Below are 20,642 nucleotides of genomic sequence, written 5' to 3'. Positions count from 1 at the left end.
TATTAACCTCATTTATTAGCATATGACAACTGTCCTAAATGCTTTACTGCCATAGCTGCCTTTACCTTTCATGGCTCCGCTGGACTGATCTGCCTGGAATCCATGGCAAATTATGTCACTAGTGGTCACAAGGTCTCAGCTGGCAAGCCCTGAGACTTGCCCTGGACCATCTCACCACTGCCAGAAGTTCTCTGTTGGTCAGGTACACTTACAACAGTTATTTTATTAATTATGTAATACTAAATTAATTATAATGATTTTAAAAGTAAATAACTGTTATTGAAACATCTTGTACTAGAAATCAATTAAAAACTTTATGAAAAAGTAAAATACAAAAATACAAACAAACCACGTGCCTGCACTGACTATAAGCCCCTTGAGCAGGATCAATTGTAATTTCATTTCTGTATTCCTTTCTACAAATGGGAGCCTTTCACCTCCTTTCATATCAAGAACCTATTTACTTCAACTTTAAAAATATTTAAGAGCTTTGCTTCCAGCACCATCTGAGGAAGAGATTTCTAAAGACTCGCTCAAGGTCAGTTGAACGAGGTCTGGATTTTAATGGCATCCCGTTTCTCGGCTCAGCAGATCCGAGCTTCAGTCCTAGACTCTTTACCTGATCTCTGATTTATCTCTGAATTCTATGTTCCTGTGTAAGACTGCAAGATTGCCAGTGGAAACTTTTTAATATAAAACAAAAGGCTGATTTAGGCAGAGACTACAAAGCTTAGAAATGGCCACAATAGCACACAGATTACTGGTGTACGTGATCCTGGCACAGGTTCAATTAAATTAACATTGAGCTTATCTTCACAATGTATTAGAGTATTAGCAGAATAGGCTCCTGAGAAATCCATGCATCCCAGCTGTAATGGTGCAGGAGTGCGTGCTCACGCCTCTGTCTGCCAGAGAAACAGCCTTAACTGGATTAAAAATCAAGGAAGAAATCAGGGATTCACACCAACAGCTGTAAACATCAAAGCAAATCCCATTTGATTTCTGTGCCACAAAAGTAATCTTCTGTCTGTGAGGGAGGTTTATAATTAATACAGCAAACAATTCAACTGCATCGCTTTGCAGCAGAAGGTTATATAAGTGCTGCAAAATTTTATTCATTGCAGTCTTCAAGGTTTATTCAATATGATTGGAGTCATTTCACTTTTATGGGGCTGTGAATTTGTCTAAGTTGACTACATTTTTCTGTTACTAATTGATTTGATTTTCCAATAATGTGGACAAGACTGTATCACCTGTCACATTGGAAAATGAAAAAATATAATTAAGTCTAGAACACACCTCTGAAGCAATTATTTGGCTTTTCATACATATTAAAAGGTGCCTATTGACTCTTGAAGCCACCACTGTGAGATTTATTTCCTTTGACAGGGCCACAATAGAGGTGGTTAGAAATTACCCAAAATAACAACTCCAATATACTAGAATTGTAAAGCAAGCAAGTCCCAGTTGTCTGGTAGGGTGTTGTGGGTAGAGTAATAGGCTGAAGCATATTAAATCAGAAGCACATAAAGAATGGTAGAAGGAATAAACCTTTTCAACACGGTGCACAATCATAGCTGAGCTTTTAATTTTGGCAGCTTTCATATCGCAGTCCCATTTCCTTTGAGTCACTTTATTGCTAAAGCTTCTGAATACATGTTTCAAATATACTCAACGAGCGAGCCTCCACAGCCCTCTTGAGTCAAGAATTATGAGGATCTGCTATCCCCTGTGTGAAGTACTTTCATCCCATCTCTGCCTTAATTTGTGATTGCTAGATTGATAGCACTGCCATCCAGTTCTTTTCCTTTCCCCTAACTAGTTCCATCTGCCCATCATCCATCCCCTATCCAGTTCCATTTGCCACCTTCCTTGTTAGATTTCAGCATCTGCAGCCTGTTGTGCCTCCACTCACCACCTTCCAGCCTGTGACTCTCCCCTCCCTCTCACCTCTTTAAACTGGCTATCTCTCCTCTCTCAGTCCTGAGTTCTGTTGCAGGATTGTGACCCAAAATGCCTACACAAATGCTGCCTGACTGACTAAACTGCATCAGCAGTTCAGTTTTTTTTTGTTCCATTTTACAGTACGAGCAGTCTTTGTACCTCAAACTGATATATCTGTTGGTCTGGCATCTATGGCTGCCTTATTTATGGAAACCTTTATCAAGGACAACGGCTTTTGTACTTTTAGCATAGTAGGTTCACAGACATGTTTCTAAGCCAAAAATAGCACTTAGCCATGCAATGTGCAATGTGATGTAAGGGCAGATGTTTTCAAAGGGGTAAATTTAAGGAGGGTCCTGGGGAGGTGAAGAAATTCTGAAGGAAACCTGATACCTTAAGGTCTTGCCAAGAAAATAATGTGGCAGTGGATGCTGGAAAAATTGAAGTTGTTAACAATGAGAAAGGGAGTAACACACACAAAATGCTGGAGGAACCCAGCAGGTCAGGCAGCATCCATGGAGGAAAATGAAACAACCTCTCACTCAATGCTAGCAAGACCAAGGAACTGAATGCAGGCTTCCAGCAAGGGAGACCAGAGGTCCCTGAGCCAGACTTCAGAGGACTGTGTACTTTATTATAAAATTTACTTTGAACTTTGAACTGTGAGTTGTTAACATATTGGGCTGAGAAGGTGGTTACAGATCATAGGTGGAACCCAGTGAGGAGGGTGGTGATGGGCAAATGAAGCCAGGATGGGGTGGGAGAGTTTGGGGGTGGGAGTCAGCAGCTGATAAGTGGTAGGGTAGTTACAGACAAGCAGCAGATAAAGAAGAACAGATGCCATCAGTGTGTGGAGGGGAAGTAGAGATAGAGGCTGAGGGCAGTTGATGAGAATGTGTGGAGGATACAAAATAGGATTAATGTGTAAGTGGGTTCTTGTTAGTCAGCATGATTGGGTTGGCAGAATGATCTGTTTTCAGACTGTATAACTCTATGTCCCTGTGGACGCAAGACTGAGTAAGAAAATCTTTCACATCATTCAATAGTTGTCAGTGGGAAATATACGCTCTATGTCCACAGCCTATGGGGTTAATTATGTTTTATCAGCAAGAGCTAGTTATAATGTCTCAGGTAAACGTCAATATTTATTGATGTCCTTTTATTGCCAAGACCATGAGCGGTCGAGCTAGTTGTGTTTGCATGTCATGTCTACACAAAGCAGTGACCTGTGGTCTCTGGAGAAAATTAGAATTCTGAACTGGGTTCAATTAACAGCTGCAAATGAGGTTTACAAGTCATTCTGTCTAAAGGACCCAGTTAAATTATAAAATAGAAATTGGACGCTTAACATGCTGAAATTAATAGCAATTCTGTTGCTATTTTAAGAGCAGGAGGTAATTTTATTATTGCCAAATGTACCAAACCATCTGATAGGTTTTCAGAATCAGAGCTATCTAGTTTAGCCTCCAGCTGCTTAGGAGATCAGTAATTTCAATTTCCCATTAAATGAACAACAAAAGAAATGTGTGCCCATTTTACCATGAATTATGCTGATGCTGTATTGATCGTGCAGCATGCATATATAATAAGGGAATCAAACACCCATTTGAGATCTCCCAAAATTAATAGAGCTATTGAAGTTTCATTTCCGTAAGGTAAGTCTTCTCTTTATTCACCTTTCTGTGGAGTCTGGGGAAGCATCAGTGTGCTCCTTCAAACACTACGTTGCTCCATAATGCTTTGATGAATAAATCTAGTGTGAATAATGTGCATGTGGCTGAATGATAAAGACAGTTAAAGAGTTTTTGCCTTAACTCCTAAAGTTGGCTTGGAGTATTAACACAAACTTGGAGTTGAAGATTGTGGAGGGGATTCACGCCAAAATCAGCAGGGTAGTTGCACTGTCACCAAAGTCAGTGTCAGGTCTCCAACCCAATGCCAATGGTGAGCTGTGGGCACTCGCCTGTGCAGAGCTGGCCAGCAGCCACATTGCACAAGTTTTGCTCCAATGATCAAGTGCAGAGTTTGGCTAAGCAGCTTGTGCCAAATTATGCCGGGAGTCCCGACCAGGAAACTTGCAAGAGTTTGTTGGAGGATTTTTAGAAAAATGGTCGAATGTATTGTGTAAATGTATTACTGTGTGACCAGGAGCTATAGGCTGCCCAGCAGAATTTGCCCCCAATCTCAGATCTAACTCACTGGTTGCAAAGATGCAAACAATGTCTATATCTGAAAATAGTCTGTGCTTCAGCGCCATGCCAATACTTTAAAGCCTATTTATATTTGTACTTGCAGCAGTATTGGCATCACTTCTAAACACTGACTAGCATCCTGGGCACAAGATTGACACCACAAAAGTTCTAGACAATGATGAAATTCAGCAAGAGAGTGTATAACCATTACCTTGACATTAGTGAGTATTACAATGGTCAAGTCCCCCCACCATCAACATGCTGGAGATTATCACTAACCTGATTCTGTGCTGAACCAGCCACAGAATTTTGTGGCACCAGGCACAGGTCAGGTCAGAGGCTGACTCTCCAGTGATAAATGGGTCACTTTGTGATACCCCGGAGCCTTTTGATGATCTAAGTCTGAAGCATGATGGAATATACACTTTGCTTGTCTGCCCTGGTAGTCGATGACCTGCAGACTCACTTTCAAGGGCTCTTTACAACTCATGTTCTCAGTATATTTTTTATTTGCAGTTTATATTCATTTGCACATTGGTTATTTTTCAGTATTTACTCATTTATGTTTTTTTTGTAGACTCTATTGTATTTCTTTATTTTTCTTGAAATGCCTGCAAGAAAATGAATCTCAAGGTAGTATATGGTAACATACACAGTATGTATTTTCAATATCATTTTACTTAGAACGTTGGTTGAGTTTAGCCCAACTCTCAAAGAACTGAACACCATCTAGAACAAAGAACCTTATTTGATTTGTCCTTGTCTACCACTTAAAAATTCACCCTTCACCATGTGGGAGAGTGGAAACCTGTTACATGGGCAGACCCAAGCACAGGACACGGGCACGGAGATCGAGCCCGATGCCTACGCGGACGTGAACGTTGGACAACAAACCAGAGGAGCCTGGACCCAGATCTTGGTCATGGGGCCTGGACTTGAACATAGAGCCTGGACTTGGACAGGGAGCCTAGACTTGGACTTGGACACAGAGCCTGTACTTGGACTCGGACACAGAGCCTGGACTTGGGCTCGGACACAGAGCCTGGACTTGGAAAAGGAGCCTGGACTTGGACTCAGACACAGAGCCTGGACTCGGACTTGGACATGGAGCTGGGACTCAAACTCGGACACGGAGCCTGGATTCAAACTTGGACAAGGGACGACTAAACCAAACAACAACAGACAATTCGTATCTTGACTCGGAGTAGTGGCAAACAGCCGGCAATACTCAGCTGGACACGAGACGACAAAACCCAACAGCGACACACAATTCATATCATGACACGGAGTAGCACATGAAGCGGCAAACGGCCGGCAATCACCTAGGTGGACATGAAGAGACAGAATTCCCGACTTGGAATAACGGCAAATGGTCAGCAATCCTCAGCTGGACACGAGAATGACAGAATTCCCAAAGCAACCCCAGGCACCGAAGCAACTTAGAATCCACCATTCTCAGCAGCCCGGAACATGCATTGCCACACTTACTGAGGTAACCGTCTCCTATTCTTGGCGGCCCAGAACATGCATTGCTGCACTGGCTCAGGTGACGGTCCAGCCCTGAGTAGATGTAAGCTGGAGTTTTTATCCCTTCGGATGAAAATCAGGTGTCTTAGTCAAAGAGCCCGGTAGAATACGGGGAAAGGGAATTAAAAGAAAATGAGGAGTCAACGGACCGGACCATGACAGAAACCTGACTGGATGAGGACTAACCAATCAAGAGGGATGGACTACAGGGGTATAAATACCACTAGACTGGACTTACCAAGGCATCATCCCTGAACAAGATGACAGAGTTTGTCATTGAAACATCGGTTATCATCAATACCCGTACACGGCTTGAAGCCCAGGAAGAGTTTATTTGCCTATATTTGTAATTTCAATTCAGAATTCATCAGAATAACTGGTGCCAAGATTAAGGAAGGCATTTTTGTTGGTCCACAAATCAAACAGGCCATCAGTGACAGGGAATTTGAAGAATTTCTAGTGAGACTAGAGAAAATTGCATGGAAGGTATTCAAGGATGTTGTTGAAAATGTTCTTGGCAACTACAGATCACCAAACTGCGTGCAGCTGGTTGACAACATGCTTCAAGCATGAAGTGCAACATGTCACTAAAGATTCATTTTCTGCATTCCAATTTAGACTTCTTCCCTACAAATCTTGGCACTGTCAGTAACGAGCATGGTGAAAGGTTTCACCAGGACATTGCGTTCATGGAGAAATGGTATCAGGGCAACAGGAATCCATCAATGCTGGATGGTTATTGCTGGACACTTAAGCCAGAAGCCTCAGACACTGAATTCAAATGAAAATCATCAACAAAACATTCTTAGCTTAGTTAAACTATTGCAAAGCATCAGCACCGTGAAGCAATTAAATACAATATATTCAATAAAAGTTAATTTCTTGTTTCTCCAAATTCCTATGTGATACGAGTAGTCTAAAATTATATTTGTGTTCAGCTTCAAGTAGTCTATCATAAACAAAAAGATTCTGAGTAAGAAACACTTTCGAAAAAATGTTGTCCAGTGATACATGTATTCAGTTTAAAATCTTTGAAATGCCTTTCAAACTCATTTTATGGAATGACTGAAACAGCGAGCCAGTGTCCAATTCCATTTTAATTAATCTGCCATTCTGTTCTGGTGTAAACCATATTGCTTGTTCTTGTTAGTTTTCACATTGAAGTCTCAAGGCTACTAAATCAGAAGGCACTCATTTCATTATCAGATTTTTCATCAACGGCATGAAGATTAGTGATCTTTTTGAAACTGCAACTTGACTTTTTATCTTTTTTCTCTTCCCTGTGCTGTTGATATATTTTTGTCTGCCTGACATGCTCTTAATATGTGATATGCTTTGTTTCTGCAAGTTTCATTTCTAAACCTGCATTGGCCTGGTGAATGTGAGCCCCCACCTCAATGGTAACACAATTTGTTCATCCAGGCCGGTTTATATTTGGACATAGCAATTTTGTTCACACTCACTTCCATTCATGACTGCCACTCAATTGCATCTCCAGCTGTTGCTTCCATTGCTACAGCAATTTCAATGGCTATTTTAAATGTGAGTTTTGCTTCAGTTAGGAGCTATTTTTGAATGCTTTCTTGTAAGATTCCACAAACTAAACGATCTCTCAATGCATTATTAAGCCCACCACTGAATTGACAATGCTTGGACAATTTCTTCAATTTAGCCACATAAGCTGAAATGGACTATCCTTCATTTTGATTCCACTTATGAAACCAAAAGTGTTCTACAATCAACAATGGTTTCAGTTCTAACTATACTTGCATTACATTCACAAAAACAATGAAGCTCATTTTATCTTATTTAGTTGGAGCAGTTAAACTTCTAAGCAAAGTTCTTTTTTCACCCAATGCACTCAACAATACTGTTTTTCATTTGCTTCAAAATATTGCTGATTTTGTTCAGTATACATCATCCAGTTATCTGTTGTGCAATCTAACTAGTCTATCTTTCTGATATAGTCTGCCGTTTTTGCTTATTTATTTATTAATATTATCACCTGGTACTCACTGTTTATGAACCCATGGCTGTACTCATTGTTTGCTAATTTCATCCATCTTGTGCCTTTTTTATTTACTCACACATCTCTCTTTCCTTCTGAAGAAAAACATGCTGCAATTCAACAGGTGGCTAGTCATCTTGTGTTCATTTTGAAACTTCCTCATCACTACTGTTATGTTTGGTAACTCCATAAACTAATCGAAAAAAAAACTGAGGAGCCAGCATACTTGTCTACTTAGTTCCTTTTTTGCCAGTAAAGTGCTCGCATATGATGTGGTGGCATAATAATGTGTGCTATTCACATACTTCTTACATATAACTCATAATGAATTATGTAAATAAATGAAGAACACTTAATCAAACAATATATTAATAATATTACTAAAATATCAAATACACTGCAATTGGGATTGCTGACCACAAATTTATGATCTCAAACAAAGACCTTAATCCCTATCAGATATAAATAGCCACTGGTACCCTCACTAAAGGGAGATTATACTGTAACTACCTAATATTCAAAGATTAATTTACTTCCCTGTTTATTCTCCAAGGCGAATGTAGCTGCTCATGCCCACTGTTTCTACCCAGGAGAAAATACTTCCAGCTAACAAAGTAGTTTAAAGCACAGTTCATTTTTATTCAGTGGTACACATTTAAATCCAGGCAACATTCGTAAAACACGTTTAAACTCACAGAGGATTTCCATTTTATAAAACATTTCCAAATTACAAGCCACTTCTACAATACAAATCATTTCCAAAACACAGGTACAATTCCAATAAACTAAAAAGACATACAGTACCAACAATGCAGACAAATGAATTGTCTATTGCAAAATGAAGCCAGGGGGATGGATTCTAGTTTAACCCATGTTTCTTTCATTCTTCTTGATGTTCCTTACCCATTTCCTAATAACCCTGAACTGCTGTCTACATTTGTACCCTCTTTTTCCCAGGGGTAATTTCACACATATATGATATTTCTTCAGATACCCTTTTTACTCTTTTTGGAGACATAGATCTCAGCTACCCACCATTAATGCTGTAAACTAACTCATCTGTGTACTTAAAAGTAACTTATCTGAATACATCTATTCATAGATCATTTAATTGATATACTAGATGATATTATCCATCTGGACTGCAAGTTCCTTTGAACTAAGCAACTTCATCAGCTTATCTGTTTTGAAACAAGCCAAAGTAAATAACTCTTTGTCCTCTTCTGCACATCTTGAGCAGTAAGACTGGATGCTATTAGCCAGCAAGTCTGTGGACCTATACAGAGCTTGTTTGCAAAGATGTGTTTTTAAACTTCAGCTTGATTACTGCTTTCCATTTACATTTTAAGAACTGAAGAGTGGCTCCCGTTTATGACCAGAATCTAAACAACTGTTAGTTGGAAGTTTACTTGCAACTGTTTAATCTTACAAGTGGCAGCTGCGGTGTTTTGAAAGTGAGCTTAGCAAACATGAGAGTCCCTGGCCTAGGAACCTCACAATATGAGAGACATACTTAGGGCAAGATGTTTATTATTCCCCCGGGATGGAAATGTCAAATACCAGACAGCATAACCCTAAAGTGAGATGGGGAAAGTTTAAAGGAGATTTGCCTAGCAAGTTAAGTGGTAGTTGCCTAGAATGTGCTGCCAGGTGAGATGGTGGAAGCAGGCTAGAGAGCAGTGTTTAATCCGGATTCAGTGAGACATGTGAACATGCAGGAAACAGAGGAATATGCAAGAAGATGGGATTGATCTAGATTGGCTTGGTGGTCAGTTTTTTCTTCTTTCTAGAACACATAACATAGAAGAGTACAACATAGGAACAAGCCCTGTGGCCCACAATACTATGCTGAACCAGCTAAAAAACAAATCAGAAACACCCAAACACTAATCCCTCCAATCTATACAATGTCCATATCCCTTCATCTTCTTTACATCCATATGCCTATCTAAACATCTCTTAAAAGCCTCTAATGTATTCATCTCTACCATACCAGGCAGTGCATTCCAGGCATCCACCACTCTCTGAGTAAAGAACTTAATCCTCACATCCCCCTTGAACCTAGCCTTTTTTACCTTCAATGCATGCCCTCTGGTATTTCAACCCAGACAAATAGTTAGTCTTTGTCCACTCTTTCCATGCCTCTCATAATCTTGTAAACCTCTATCAGATCTCCCCTCAGCCTCGGGCGCTATAGAGAAAATATCCCAAGCTTATCCAGCCTCTTGTGATAACACATGCCCTCAAAAACAGTCAACATCCTGGTAAACCTCTTTCTGCACCCTCTCCAAGACCTCAGCAACAGGCTGTGCAATTCTATGTTCTTACTGATCACCTCTCTGTAATAAATAAAACCTATTGTGTTGAGTTCATACTGAAATCATTGTAAAGTTCACAGGAAAGGAATAATTGAGCCAGCAAGTTGCCCTCCTTTGCAGATTTATTTTCTCTTATTCAGGTTATGCTGCTATCTCTTGCTCTCCAACTGGATGACGATAGAGAATGTTTTCAGGAATGGAGCCACACAATGCTCTTTGTTTTTTTATTCATTATTACTTGTTGGAGGTTATTGTTCAGGAACACTGTGGTTTAGAAGAATTATTATTGGTTGCTATTGCAACTTCTAGTATACTGTATGTATCTGAAATTCCACAATCACACCATTTTAAGTTGATTAAACCACTGAAATATATTAAATTGCTGTTGAAATTTCAGTTGAACACAAATTTCCTTTGGCAGTTTGCATTATTTTCATAATGAAGTATAATTCAATGCCATAGGTATTATTCAAGAAAGCATATATTTCAGTGAAATTCAAGGTATAAAACCTGTTACATCTAAAATAGATGTGACATATTAATGGGTGGAAGTTATCCTAACAACTCATTAGAATTAAGAAGCATCAAATCAGCATCTCATTATCCAGTCAAACTGGAGAGGAAAGAAGTGCATAATGGCAGCTAATCGAGGTTGTCCCTTTCACATCTGGCTGGCATTGGGAACTCTTCATTTTTTTTTTATTTCCATTCTGCTGTAAATGTCATCATATGATTTTGAAGTTGAAATACAGTATAAATAAATGAGGTTAATCCCAAAATTAAGGGACAGAACTCCTGAAAACATGATGAAGGTAACTTCTGATTTTAATCATTTAATAGGTGTATCATTATTTATTTCCCATCCATAAGTGCCCTGGTACAGGTGTAGATGATCTGTCTTCTTAAGCTTCAACAGTCCACACAACAAAGATAGCCCCATAGCTTTCATGTGTAGGTACTTGTTACTTGCCACATATCACCCCCTTCCTGAACATTATCTAGGACTTCCTGTCTGCTGAGTTAACTGCATCATCATCCAAGAAATTACAAATGGAATTGATTATTCTACTATCAGCATTGAACAGTCTCACTTCATCCTGTAAGGAAGCATGTAAGTGTAACCCAGATTAATTAAACCCAAATTTATAATGTTAGAAAGTTCTGCCTGTGGAGGGATGAAAACAGGGTTAACTGATTTTAAAAGAAGGAGAATTTGAAAAAAACGCTATGCGAGGGCAGGGCAGGCTGGACACAGGATGGACAAGGAGAGAAAAGCAGCAAAGATTAGAAGCTGAAGACATGAACTGTTAAGAGTAGAATTATTAGTGAGTATTCTTTACCCTACTAGAAAACCTCAGGGTGAAACTCCTGTAGGAGAGACAATAGTGATAAAAGATTTATTGAAGCTACAGCTACGATATGCAGCAGCTGTAACGAACCAATATCGGCTGAAACCAGTGTCCAAGATCCCTACCTTGTAGTCAGGAATTATTTCTGCAAAATCATACCAAGGGATTTGGTCAAGTTTTGGTACAAGTTTGTGAATTGATTTTTTGTGGATGATCAACTATCTCATTCCAATGAGCCAAGAAACAAGATGGCAAGCCACCCAAGATAAAGAACCACCGCGGGAATGAAGTGTGTATTGACGCAGAGGATTTAATACGGTTGGACGTATACCGCCTGGAACTGAAACTGAACTTAACTATAATACTTGAGAATAGGAATTGTATTTGGTTTTCTAACTAACTGGGAATAAGTAAAAAGGAAAGTTTAATCTGTAAACTTTTAAAGATGGAATAATACTAGATCTAATAAGTTAGAGAAATTGGAGTAACAAAGGTTATTCTAATGAACATCGCGGATTCTAACTAAGCAGGAATTTGGCTTTTGTTGATATCTAAGATTTGGAACCCAAACAGAATGTCTGAATTTTGAATTGTTCTTCCTCATGTAAATCTTTTGTACATATTGTTTTTTTCTTATAAACAAAACTTATCTCCAAAAGTGTGTGGTTTCTATTCACTGCCTCCTTCCGATACCTGGATTCTTCTGATGGCCTACTAGCACCTAGTGTAATTGGATTTTCTCAGAAGAGTGCAGTGACTAATCACACATGATAAGACTGGTGCTACACAGCTGTTACAAAAAGATTGTTAAGCATGAAAGACTTGCTATAACAATGTCACAAATGGCAAATAGTAAATTGAAAATTAGGTTGTGGAGGATAAAAAATACAGTTCTTTTAATTCGGGAGCTATAATTGAATTTAGCTCTGTAATCTATGTATATGAACTACCTTATGTATTTATATATATTGTGTTTTTTTAATAATAGTATGCTTAATCTTATTGTGTGTTTTTTATGCTGCATCAGATTTGGAGTAACAATTATTTTGTTCTCCTTTACACTTGTGTACTGGAAATAACATTAGGCAATCTTGAATCTTGAAAGAGGATTCATGTCGTTGATTTAAAGTTCAGAAGGGATAAGTAAGCCAGACTAGTTATGACCAAACTGATGAAAGACTCTTGCCTTTCAATTCTTCCCCCTCTACCTTTACAAATCTTGATAAATCAATACACAGTGAGCAGGTCTTCTCAGGAGATCACTGACTTGCAGGCCAGCTTAATAAAAGCAATAGAAGCTGCAAGCAGACCTGCTGTGACTTGCTAAGATGTCATTTGTAAGTTACACATGAAGTTAAATGCCTAAATATGAACATGCTTTTCAGGAGATATTACAAATATTTGAAGGGCAGAAGGACATCTAGGCACCTGTGGATAGTAGACATTTTTTTCAATCATTGTTGTAAAGTACACACTCAGTCAATGTTCTGCGCCTTCCTCACAGTTAATACAATTTGATATAGGTTATGGAAGATAAAAACTATTTGCTTGAGGGATCTGATAGTCTCAGTTCTTCAAAGGATAGGAACATAATTAGAACATTTTAATTATCTAATATAATCTAATATCAACTCAAACATAATATGAACAAATTTAAGAAGCTACAAACATCAATAAATTAAAACAAAATTAGAATACAAATTGAATTTCATAGGATATATATTTTAATCATGAAAGAAAACTTCTACGAGCCTAATTTAAATCCTGACTCAGAGGCCTTTGAGAATCATGAGTAACATGGCCACTTAGCTGTACTGTGAAATTGTTCAAAACAAAACCCCACAAAATCTCTCTCTCTTTCTTCCATATAATGCAAAAAAAAAGCATTCAGCGTACCGGAAAAGCCCCCATTTATTCCTACTTTTTGCTTCCTCCCAGTCAGCCTATCTTCTATCCATGCTGGTATCTATCCTACAATACCATGCACTCTTGTTAAGCAGCCTTGTGTGCAGCACCTTGACAAAGGTCTTCTGAAAACCCAAGTAAATAACATCCGCTGACTCTCCTGCTTGTTATTTCCTCAAAGAATTTCAACAAAATTTGTCAGGCAAGATTTACCCTCAAGGAAACCATGATGACTTAGATATTCTTGGTCATTTGACCAAGAATCTAGTGAAAGATCATTACTAATACCGCCACAATCTCTTCAGCTACTGCTTTCAGAATCCTGGGGTGTAGTCCATGTGGTCCAGGTAATGTATCTACCTTCAGACCTTTCAGTTTCCCACACACCTTCACCTTATTAATAGCAACTACATTCAGTTCTGCCCCCAGACACTCACGAATTTCTGGCTTACTACTGGTGTCTTCCACAGTGAAGACTGACACAAAATACTTATTAAGTTCATCTACCATTTCTTTGTCCCCCAGTATTATCTCTCCAGCATAATTTTCCTGTGGTCCAATCTCCCCTCTCACCTCTGTTTTACACTTTATACATCTGAAAAAGCTTTTGGTATCCTCTTTGATATTTTTAGCTAGCTTACCTTCAGTAACCAGTGGTGTGCCTCAGAGATCTGTTCTGGGACCCCTACTCTTTGTGATTTTTATAAATGACCTGGGTGAGGAAGTGAAGGAATGGGTTAGTAAATTTGCTGATGACACTAAGGTTGGGGGTGTTGTGGATAGTGTGGAGGGCTATCAGATGTTACAGCAGGACATTGATAGGATGCAAAACTGGGCTGAAAAGTGGCAGATGGAGTTCAACCCAGATAAGTGTGAGTGGTTCATTTTGGTAGGTCAAATATGACGGCAGAATATAGCATTAATGGCAAGGCTATTGGCAGTGTGGAGGATCAGAGGGATCTTGGGGTCTGAGTCCATAAGACACTCAAAGCTGCTACACAGGTTGACTCTGTGGTTAGGAAGGATACAGTGCATTGGCCTTCATCAATCGTGGAAGTGAGTTTAAGAGCTGAGAGGTAATGTTGCAGCTATATAGGACTTTGGTCAGACCCCACTTGGAGTATTGTGCTCATTTCAGGTTGCTTCACTACAGGAAGGATGTGGAAACCATAGAAAGGGGGCAGAGGAGATTTACAAGGATGTTGCCTGGATTGGGGAGCATGTCTTATGAGAATAGGTTGAGTGAACTCAGCCTTTTCTCCTTGGAGCAACGGAGGATGAGAGGTGACCTGATAGAGGTGTATAAGATGATGAGAGTCATTGATCGTGTGGACAGTCGGAGACTTTTTCCCAGGGCTGAAATAGCTAGCACGAGAGGGCATAGTTTTAAGGTGGTGGAGGTGGAAACGATAGGGTCTTTTAAGAAACTCCTGGATGGATACAAGGAGCTTAGAAAAATAGAGGGCTATGGGTAAGCCTAGGTAGTTCGAAGGTAAGGACATGTTTGGCACAGCTTTATGGGCCAAAGGGCCTGTATTGTGCTGTAGGTTTTCTATGTTTCTATTTCATCTTTTCTCTCCTTATGGTTTTTTAGTTGCCTTCTTTTGGTTTTTAAAAACATGCAAATTCTCTAACTTCCCACTAGTCTTTGCTCTATTATATGCCCTCTCTTTTACCTTTATGCTGCCTTTGACTTCCCTTGTCAGCACAGTTACCTCTTCCTCCCTTTAGAATACTTCTTCTCCTTTGGGGTGTATCTATTTTGCACCTTCCAAATTGCCCCAGAAACTCCAGCCATTGCTGTTCTGTTGGCATCCCTGCTAGTGTCCCCTTCCAATCAACTTTGGCCAGCTCCTCGCTCACGCCTCTGTAACTCCCTTTACTCCACTGTAATAGTGATACACCTGACTTTATTTTCTCCTTCTCAAACTATCGGGTGAATTCTATCATATAATTATCACTGCCTCCTAAGTGTTCCTGTACCTAAAGCTCCCTAATTAAATCTGTTCATTACACAACATCCAATCCAGGGCTCAACCACGAGCTACTGTAAAAAGCCATCTCATAGGCATACTAGAAATTCCCTCTCTCCAGGATCCAGTACCCACCTGATTTTCCAAATCTACCTGCATACTGACATATTGACATTCCCATGACTATCGTAACATTGCCCTTTTTACATTCCTTTTCTATCTCCCTTACACCTGATTCCCTCAAGACTGATTACCTGTCCACTTTTCACATTTCTGCTTTGAATGGACTCAGTGGATGTGCTTGGAAATCACAGTTACTATATTGTACCTTTATCTTTTGCAGGCAAGTAGTCCTACAACTGCAACAGCTCCCTGGAGCCAGTCACGCACATCTGTCAGTCCTTCTACCCAGGACATTTGCAGGTATGTCAGGCAAGGCAGCATTTAGATATGTGGTTGGTTGGGTATCGTTTTGAATTGTGTCAGTCTCAACCACATCCTTATCTTTATTGTGTTTCATTTGCTTGTTTTTCTGCTTCATCGGTGTATGAAAATAATTTACGTAATTACTAATTCATTTTGTTTTCATTTCTTTTGCTATGTCTGTCATGATTTCCATCCATATTCTCTACTTGCCACTTTCCGTCTCTGCATGCTGTGCTTAGATCTACCCGTTGTGAAGATGGTGACACATATTCAACTCCTGTCATGGCACTCAACATTTTCAGCAGGGACCCTAGTAGGAAACATATAAAGCGAAGAATTAGAAAGCAAAGGAACCTATGTGAAAGATGCGAGCACTTGCACAACAAGCATTCCGAAAAGCACCCCAAGTTGTTTTGTGCAAAAGCTAATGGATTCCACAGGAATGATTCTGATTCGTCATCAGATGAAGATCACTGGGCTCAGATCCGAAGGAGAAGTTCAGAAAGGACAAAGGCTTTCAGAAAAAGAAAGAGAAAGATCAAAGCCCACAAAGAACAAGACAAGATATCCGATGCAGCTTTGCTGTCACTGGACTCTGAAAATGATCGGGGTGCGATAAGTATTGACCCAGTTTGTAACAGCAGTAATGCAATATTCTTCCGAGAAAGAGATAGGATGCTCCACAACAAAGAAATGGGGATTTCATCATCTCCAATATCTTCCATTGATGGGAAGAAGAACTCAAGTAAATGTGTGCAAAACAAAATATCTATAGAAAAGGGTTCTGAGAGTTCCTCCACTGTTGAAGATGAATATGTCATGAAAATATCGAGAGAGAAAAGCACGAGTGTATTACCTCTGCGCCTGGTTGGAACAGCTATTAATTCTGAGCCCAGTGGGGGAGTTAGAGCTGCCCAGTCTCAAACTGCAGATGAATGGCCTGATGATGGTGAAGTCTGCAGGTTTGTCTATAACGTCTAATGAAAGGCAATAGTAGTAGTGTTTATCATTCATTGTTGTCAGTGTGTTCAAAATGGCCTATTCGTCCTCACAATAATCAGTTTCCTTCGTATTTACTACATGGTTGTTCAACCTTTTATTAACTGAGAGTTCAGCAATTTCCACATAAGCAAATGAAATCACGTAAGTTTCATATATTATTCAGTATTCATTTATTTTATTTATTTATTGAGATACAGAACAGGCCCTTCGAGTCATGCCACTCAGCAATCCCCTGATTTAACCCTAGCCTAATCATGGGACAATATACAGTGACCAATTCACCTACCAACTGGTATTTCTTTGGACTGTAGGAGGAACTGGACCACTCGGAGGAAATCTATGCAGTCACGGGAAGAATGTACAGCCCCTCACAGGGAGCAGCGTGAAATGACCCTGTGTCGCCTGTACTGATGAGCGTTGTGATAACCACCACACTACCATGCCACCTCAGTTAAATCCATTCATTGATCCCCAGTCAAAGTATGTTGAAACATTCAAACTGTTGGTAAAGTAACAATAATCATTGTAAAAATTCTTACTCGTAAGTCAAATTACAGAGGGAAATCATTAGGCACAAACTAAAATTGGACCATCAACGTTGCATTTTACATACAAAAGCTTATTGTGGAACACCATTATTAGAAACCATGTACGTAGCACATTCTTCTCTATTTTGAGATCCTAGAGCAGTTAAACATACAATTCTGATATATTTATTCAAATGTAACATTGTTATTTTTGTTAAAACATCATATTCTAGTATTCTTTATTTCTCTCCATATCCTGTTGATCAAGTTGCAGTATCATTAATAATGATTAGAGATCAAGAAAACAGGGGAATCTCTGCATCCACAATGCTCCACATTTATTACACCTTACTGTACAGTTATCTACAAACACTGCTTCGCCATCATTCAATGAAATATACTACACCTTATCTTTGCTAGATAGGCTGGAGGGCCAAAGGGGTTGGTGGGTGACAGGCAGGATAGTAGTGGGAATTGAGGGCAGGTATTGGGTAATCACAAAAAGAAAACAGAAATGTATTCAACATAAGGTGAGTAGGTTAATGGGTCACGTGGGTGTAATTGGGTGATATGGGCCCATTTGGGCTGGAAGGATCTGTTACTGTGCTGTATCTCTAAATAAATAAAATAGAATAAGTAAATAACAACATGTGGCTTTTTAACACATATATTTCCTTGTAAAGCTTCTAAAGGAAAGGTGAGCAAGAGTCACTGACCCATCTGCTGAGGTAGGTACCATTTCAAGCTAGTCACACTGCCAACTCAAAGCTGCTCCTTTCCTCTCACTCTTACAAAATTTGAACGTATATCCAACTATTTTTGCTTATAAATTTCCTCATATCCTATTTACCCAAGTCTGCAATGACATTTCTACCTCTCATGTTCACCCTCAACAAATACTCTCTATCCATCTCCATCAAAAATAATTAACTAAAAGCATCCAGAAGCACTTCTAAACATTTTAAGAATTATTAAAAAAAATAAAACCAGAACAATTTCTTTTAAGTAACTTCCCTTTGCACATAATAGCAGCACAGCACTGCTGACCTGGGTTGGTTCGTTGCTGACCTCTGGTACTGTCTGTGTGGAGTTAGCATGCTCTCCTAATGGATGTTCTGCTTTCTTCCCATATCCCAAAGGTGTACAAGCTGGTGACCACTGTAACGTAACCCCCCCACCCCCCGGTGTGTGAGTTGAAGAATCTGGAATCAGAGCAAAGTTCAAAGTAAATTTCCTATCAAGATACATATATGTCATCATGTATTACCCTGAGATTCATTTTTTTTTGGGCATACTCAACAAATCTATTGAGTAATAGCCTTAACAGTAGCAATGAAAGATCGCCTGACTATATTCAACCAGAGTGCAGAAGACAATTGTGCAAGTACCAAAAGAAAAAACAATAATAATAAATAAATAAGCAATAAATATTGAGCACATGAGACGAAGGGTCCTTGAAAGTGAGTTAGTTGGTTGTGGGGAAACACTTCAATGATGAGGCCGGTGAAGTTGAATGCAGTAATCCCCTTTTGTTCAAGAGTTTGATCGTGAGAGGTAGTAACTGTTCTTGACCCTGGTCGGCTCTTGTACATTTTTCCTGATGGCAACAGGGAGTACAGAGCATTTCCTGGGTGATGGGGGTCCCTGATGATGGATGCTGCTTTCCTGCAACAGTCTTTCATGTAGATGTGCTCAGTGGTTGGGAGAGCTTTATGTGTGATGGACTGGGCCATATCCACTACTTTTTGTAGGATTTTTCATTCAAGGGTGTTGGTGTTTCCTTACCAGTAGGTAAGACTGGTGTTATGGGGTATTTATTTATCAGGTATGCTCTTCCTAATTCAACTTTGTTTGCTCATGAAGTAAATCTCAAACTTCTCCAGTCTAACCTTGTAGCTGAAATTACTCATCCCTAGAATATTACAGTAAATTTCTTCAATACTCTTTGTAAATTGCAGTGACCACAAGTGGACACAATAGTCATACAGTCTAATGAGTGTTTCATAAAGACTGAACATAACTGCCCTGTTCTTTTAACCTAAGCTTCTTTCATGAAACCAAGAACACCATTCGATCAAAGGACTGCACTGCTTTGCGGGTTTGTATTATCCCTCTCAGTGTATTATGACATAAGAATACAAGAGGCAATATTGAGTTGCAGAGGGTAGAACTCCAGGACATCAGCCAAAAAATGGCCCCTTCCCTGGAACTACCAATGATAAAAGAGCAACTTCAGTGACATTGATGTTTGGATGATCCTTACAATCGAACTTTTTTCATTAACTGTCCATCAAGCACCATTTAGTAAAGAAAAACACACAAGAATAGGGTTTAAAGTAGATAGTGTGGGCGTGTTGGGGAAGCAGATGTCAGGAAGGATGGAAATGAAGTTCACCCCAGTGGAGTGTGATTTTGTAGAATGCTGCTTCCTTATTCATTGAGGCTTAAGTTACTCAGCGAAGGGTAAAGGCAAGTGTGATGTGCCAAGTGGTAGTGCATCTATCTCTGAGTCAGAAGGTCAGAGACTTAAAGTTTATTATGGAGACATGATACTATGTTGAAGATGTATTAATCAGGGTGAGAGGTGAATCAAAGTCCCTCTCTGGTTACTCAAGCAGACACAGAAAGCAACACCTCACACTTGATGAACATTCCTCTGAGCCAATAGATTTCTGGTCATATCAAGACGCTGGTCCGGGATCAGTGTCCAAGTTTCTAGGTTGCTCACCTCACCCCATTATCATTGAAGAGGAGAGAGACCTCAGGTAGATGGGAACGTCCACTGAAATAAATAATTATCTCTCCCCCCTACAACTCCCGGGGTTGTGATTGCATTGGTTTCTTGCAGTAAATTGGAGGGGTGGGGGGAACGTTGTATCTTATGGTGGAAGAACACATGAAAAACTCATCAAAGTACATGAAAGAAAACATAGAAACACAGAAAACCTACAGCACAATACAGGCCCTTCGGCCCACAAAGCTGTGCCGAACATGTCCTTCCCTGAGAAATTACCTAGGGTTACCCATATCCCTCATTTTTCTGAGCTCCATATACCTGTCCAAATGACAAAATAAAAATCTGCTATAAAACTGGCTTCAAGTAAAAGAAATCTGATTTCAGATTCCCTCAGCATCTCTTAGTTCAATTGATCCTCACAGCTGCTGCATTGACTAAATTACAGACTGTTATCCTGAGTCAGGGACAGTGAGGTACCATACCAGCAGAAAACTGACAGGGAAAATGGCCCCATTCCATTTTTATTGACCAATAAATCATCATTCATAGTGAAGATGAATTTTATCACTTCAATTTAACCTCATGAATTAATATTAGACCATTTTTTATTGTGAATATGTATACTTAACCAAGCATTCAGAGTTACAAATGTTCATTTGATTGTATTTTATTCCCCAAGCATTTTACTGTGATGACTAATCTAATTTCTATGGAAAATGGGAGCAATTGAGCCC

At 39.4% G+C, this 20,642-nt stretch overlaps 1 protein-coding gene across 6 annotated transcripts in view; it reads left to right on the top strand.

Moving 5' to 3' along the window:
- Window positions 1-20,642, top strand: part of marchf1 (membrane-associated ring finger (C3HC4) 1) — a 602,233-nt gene that overhangs the window by 531,966 nt on the left and 49,625 nt on the right. For 5 of the 6 annotated variants that reach the window (XM_063046422.1, XM_063046423.1, XM_063046424.1 and 2 more), the window contains 2 exons: window positions 15,560-15,639; window positions 15,882-16,604. In XM_063046422.1, the coding sequence (XP_062902492.1) occupies window positions 15,560-15,639; window positions 15,882-16,604 (803 nt within the window). The remainder of the gene's footprint in view (window positions 1-15,559; window positions 15,640-15,881; window positions 16,605-20,642) is intronic. The other variant, XM_063046427.1, reaches the window with a different exon arrangement.

The sequence above is a fragment of the Mobula hypostoma genome, chromosome 4, assembly GCF_963921235.1.
Source record: "Mobula hypostoma chromosome 4, sMobHyp1.1, whole genome shotgun sequence".
Classification (NCBI taxonomy): domain Eukaryota; kingdom Metazoa; phylum Chordata; class Chondrichthyes; order Myliobatiformes; family Myliobatidae; genus Mobula; species Mobula hypostoma.
The sequence above is the reverse complement of the archived record's forward strand: the minus strand, read 5'-3'. Positions and strand labels throughout refer to the sequence as shown.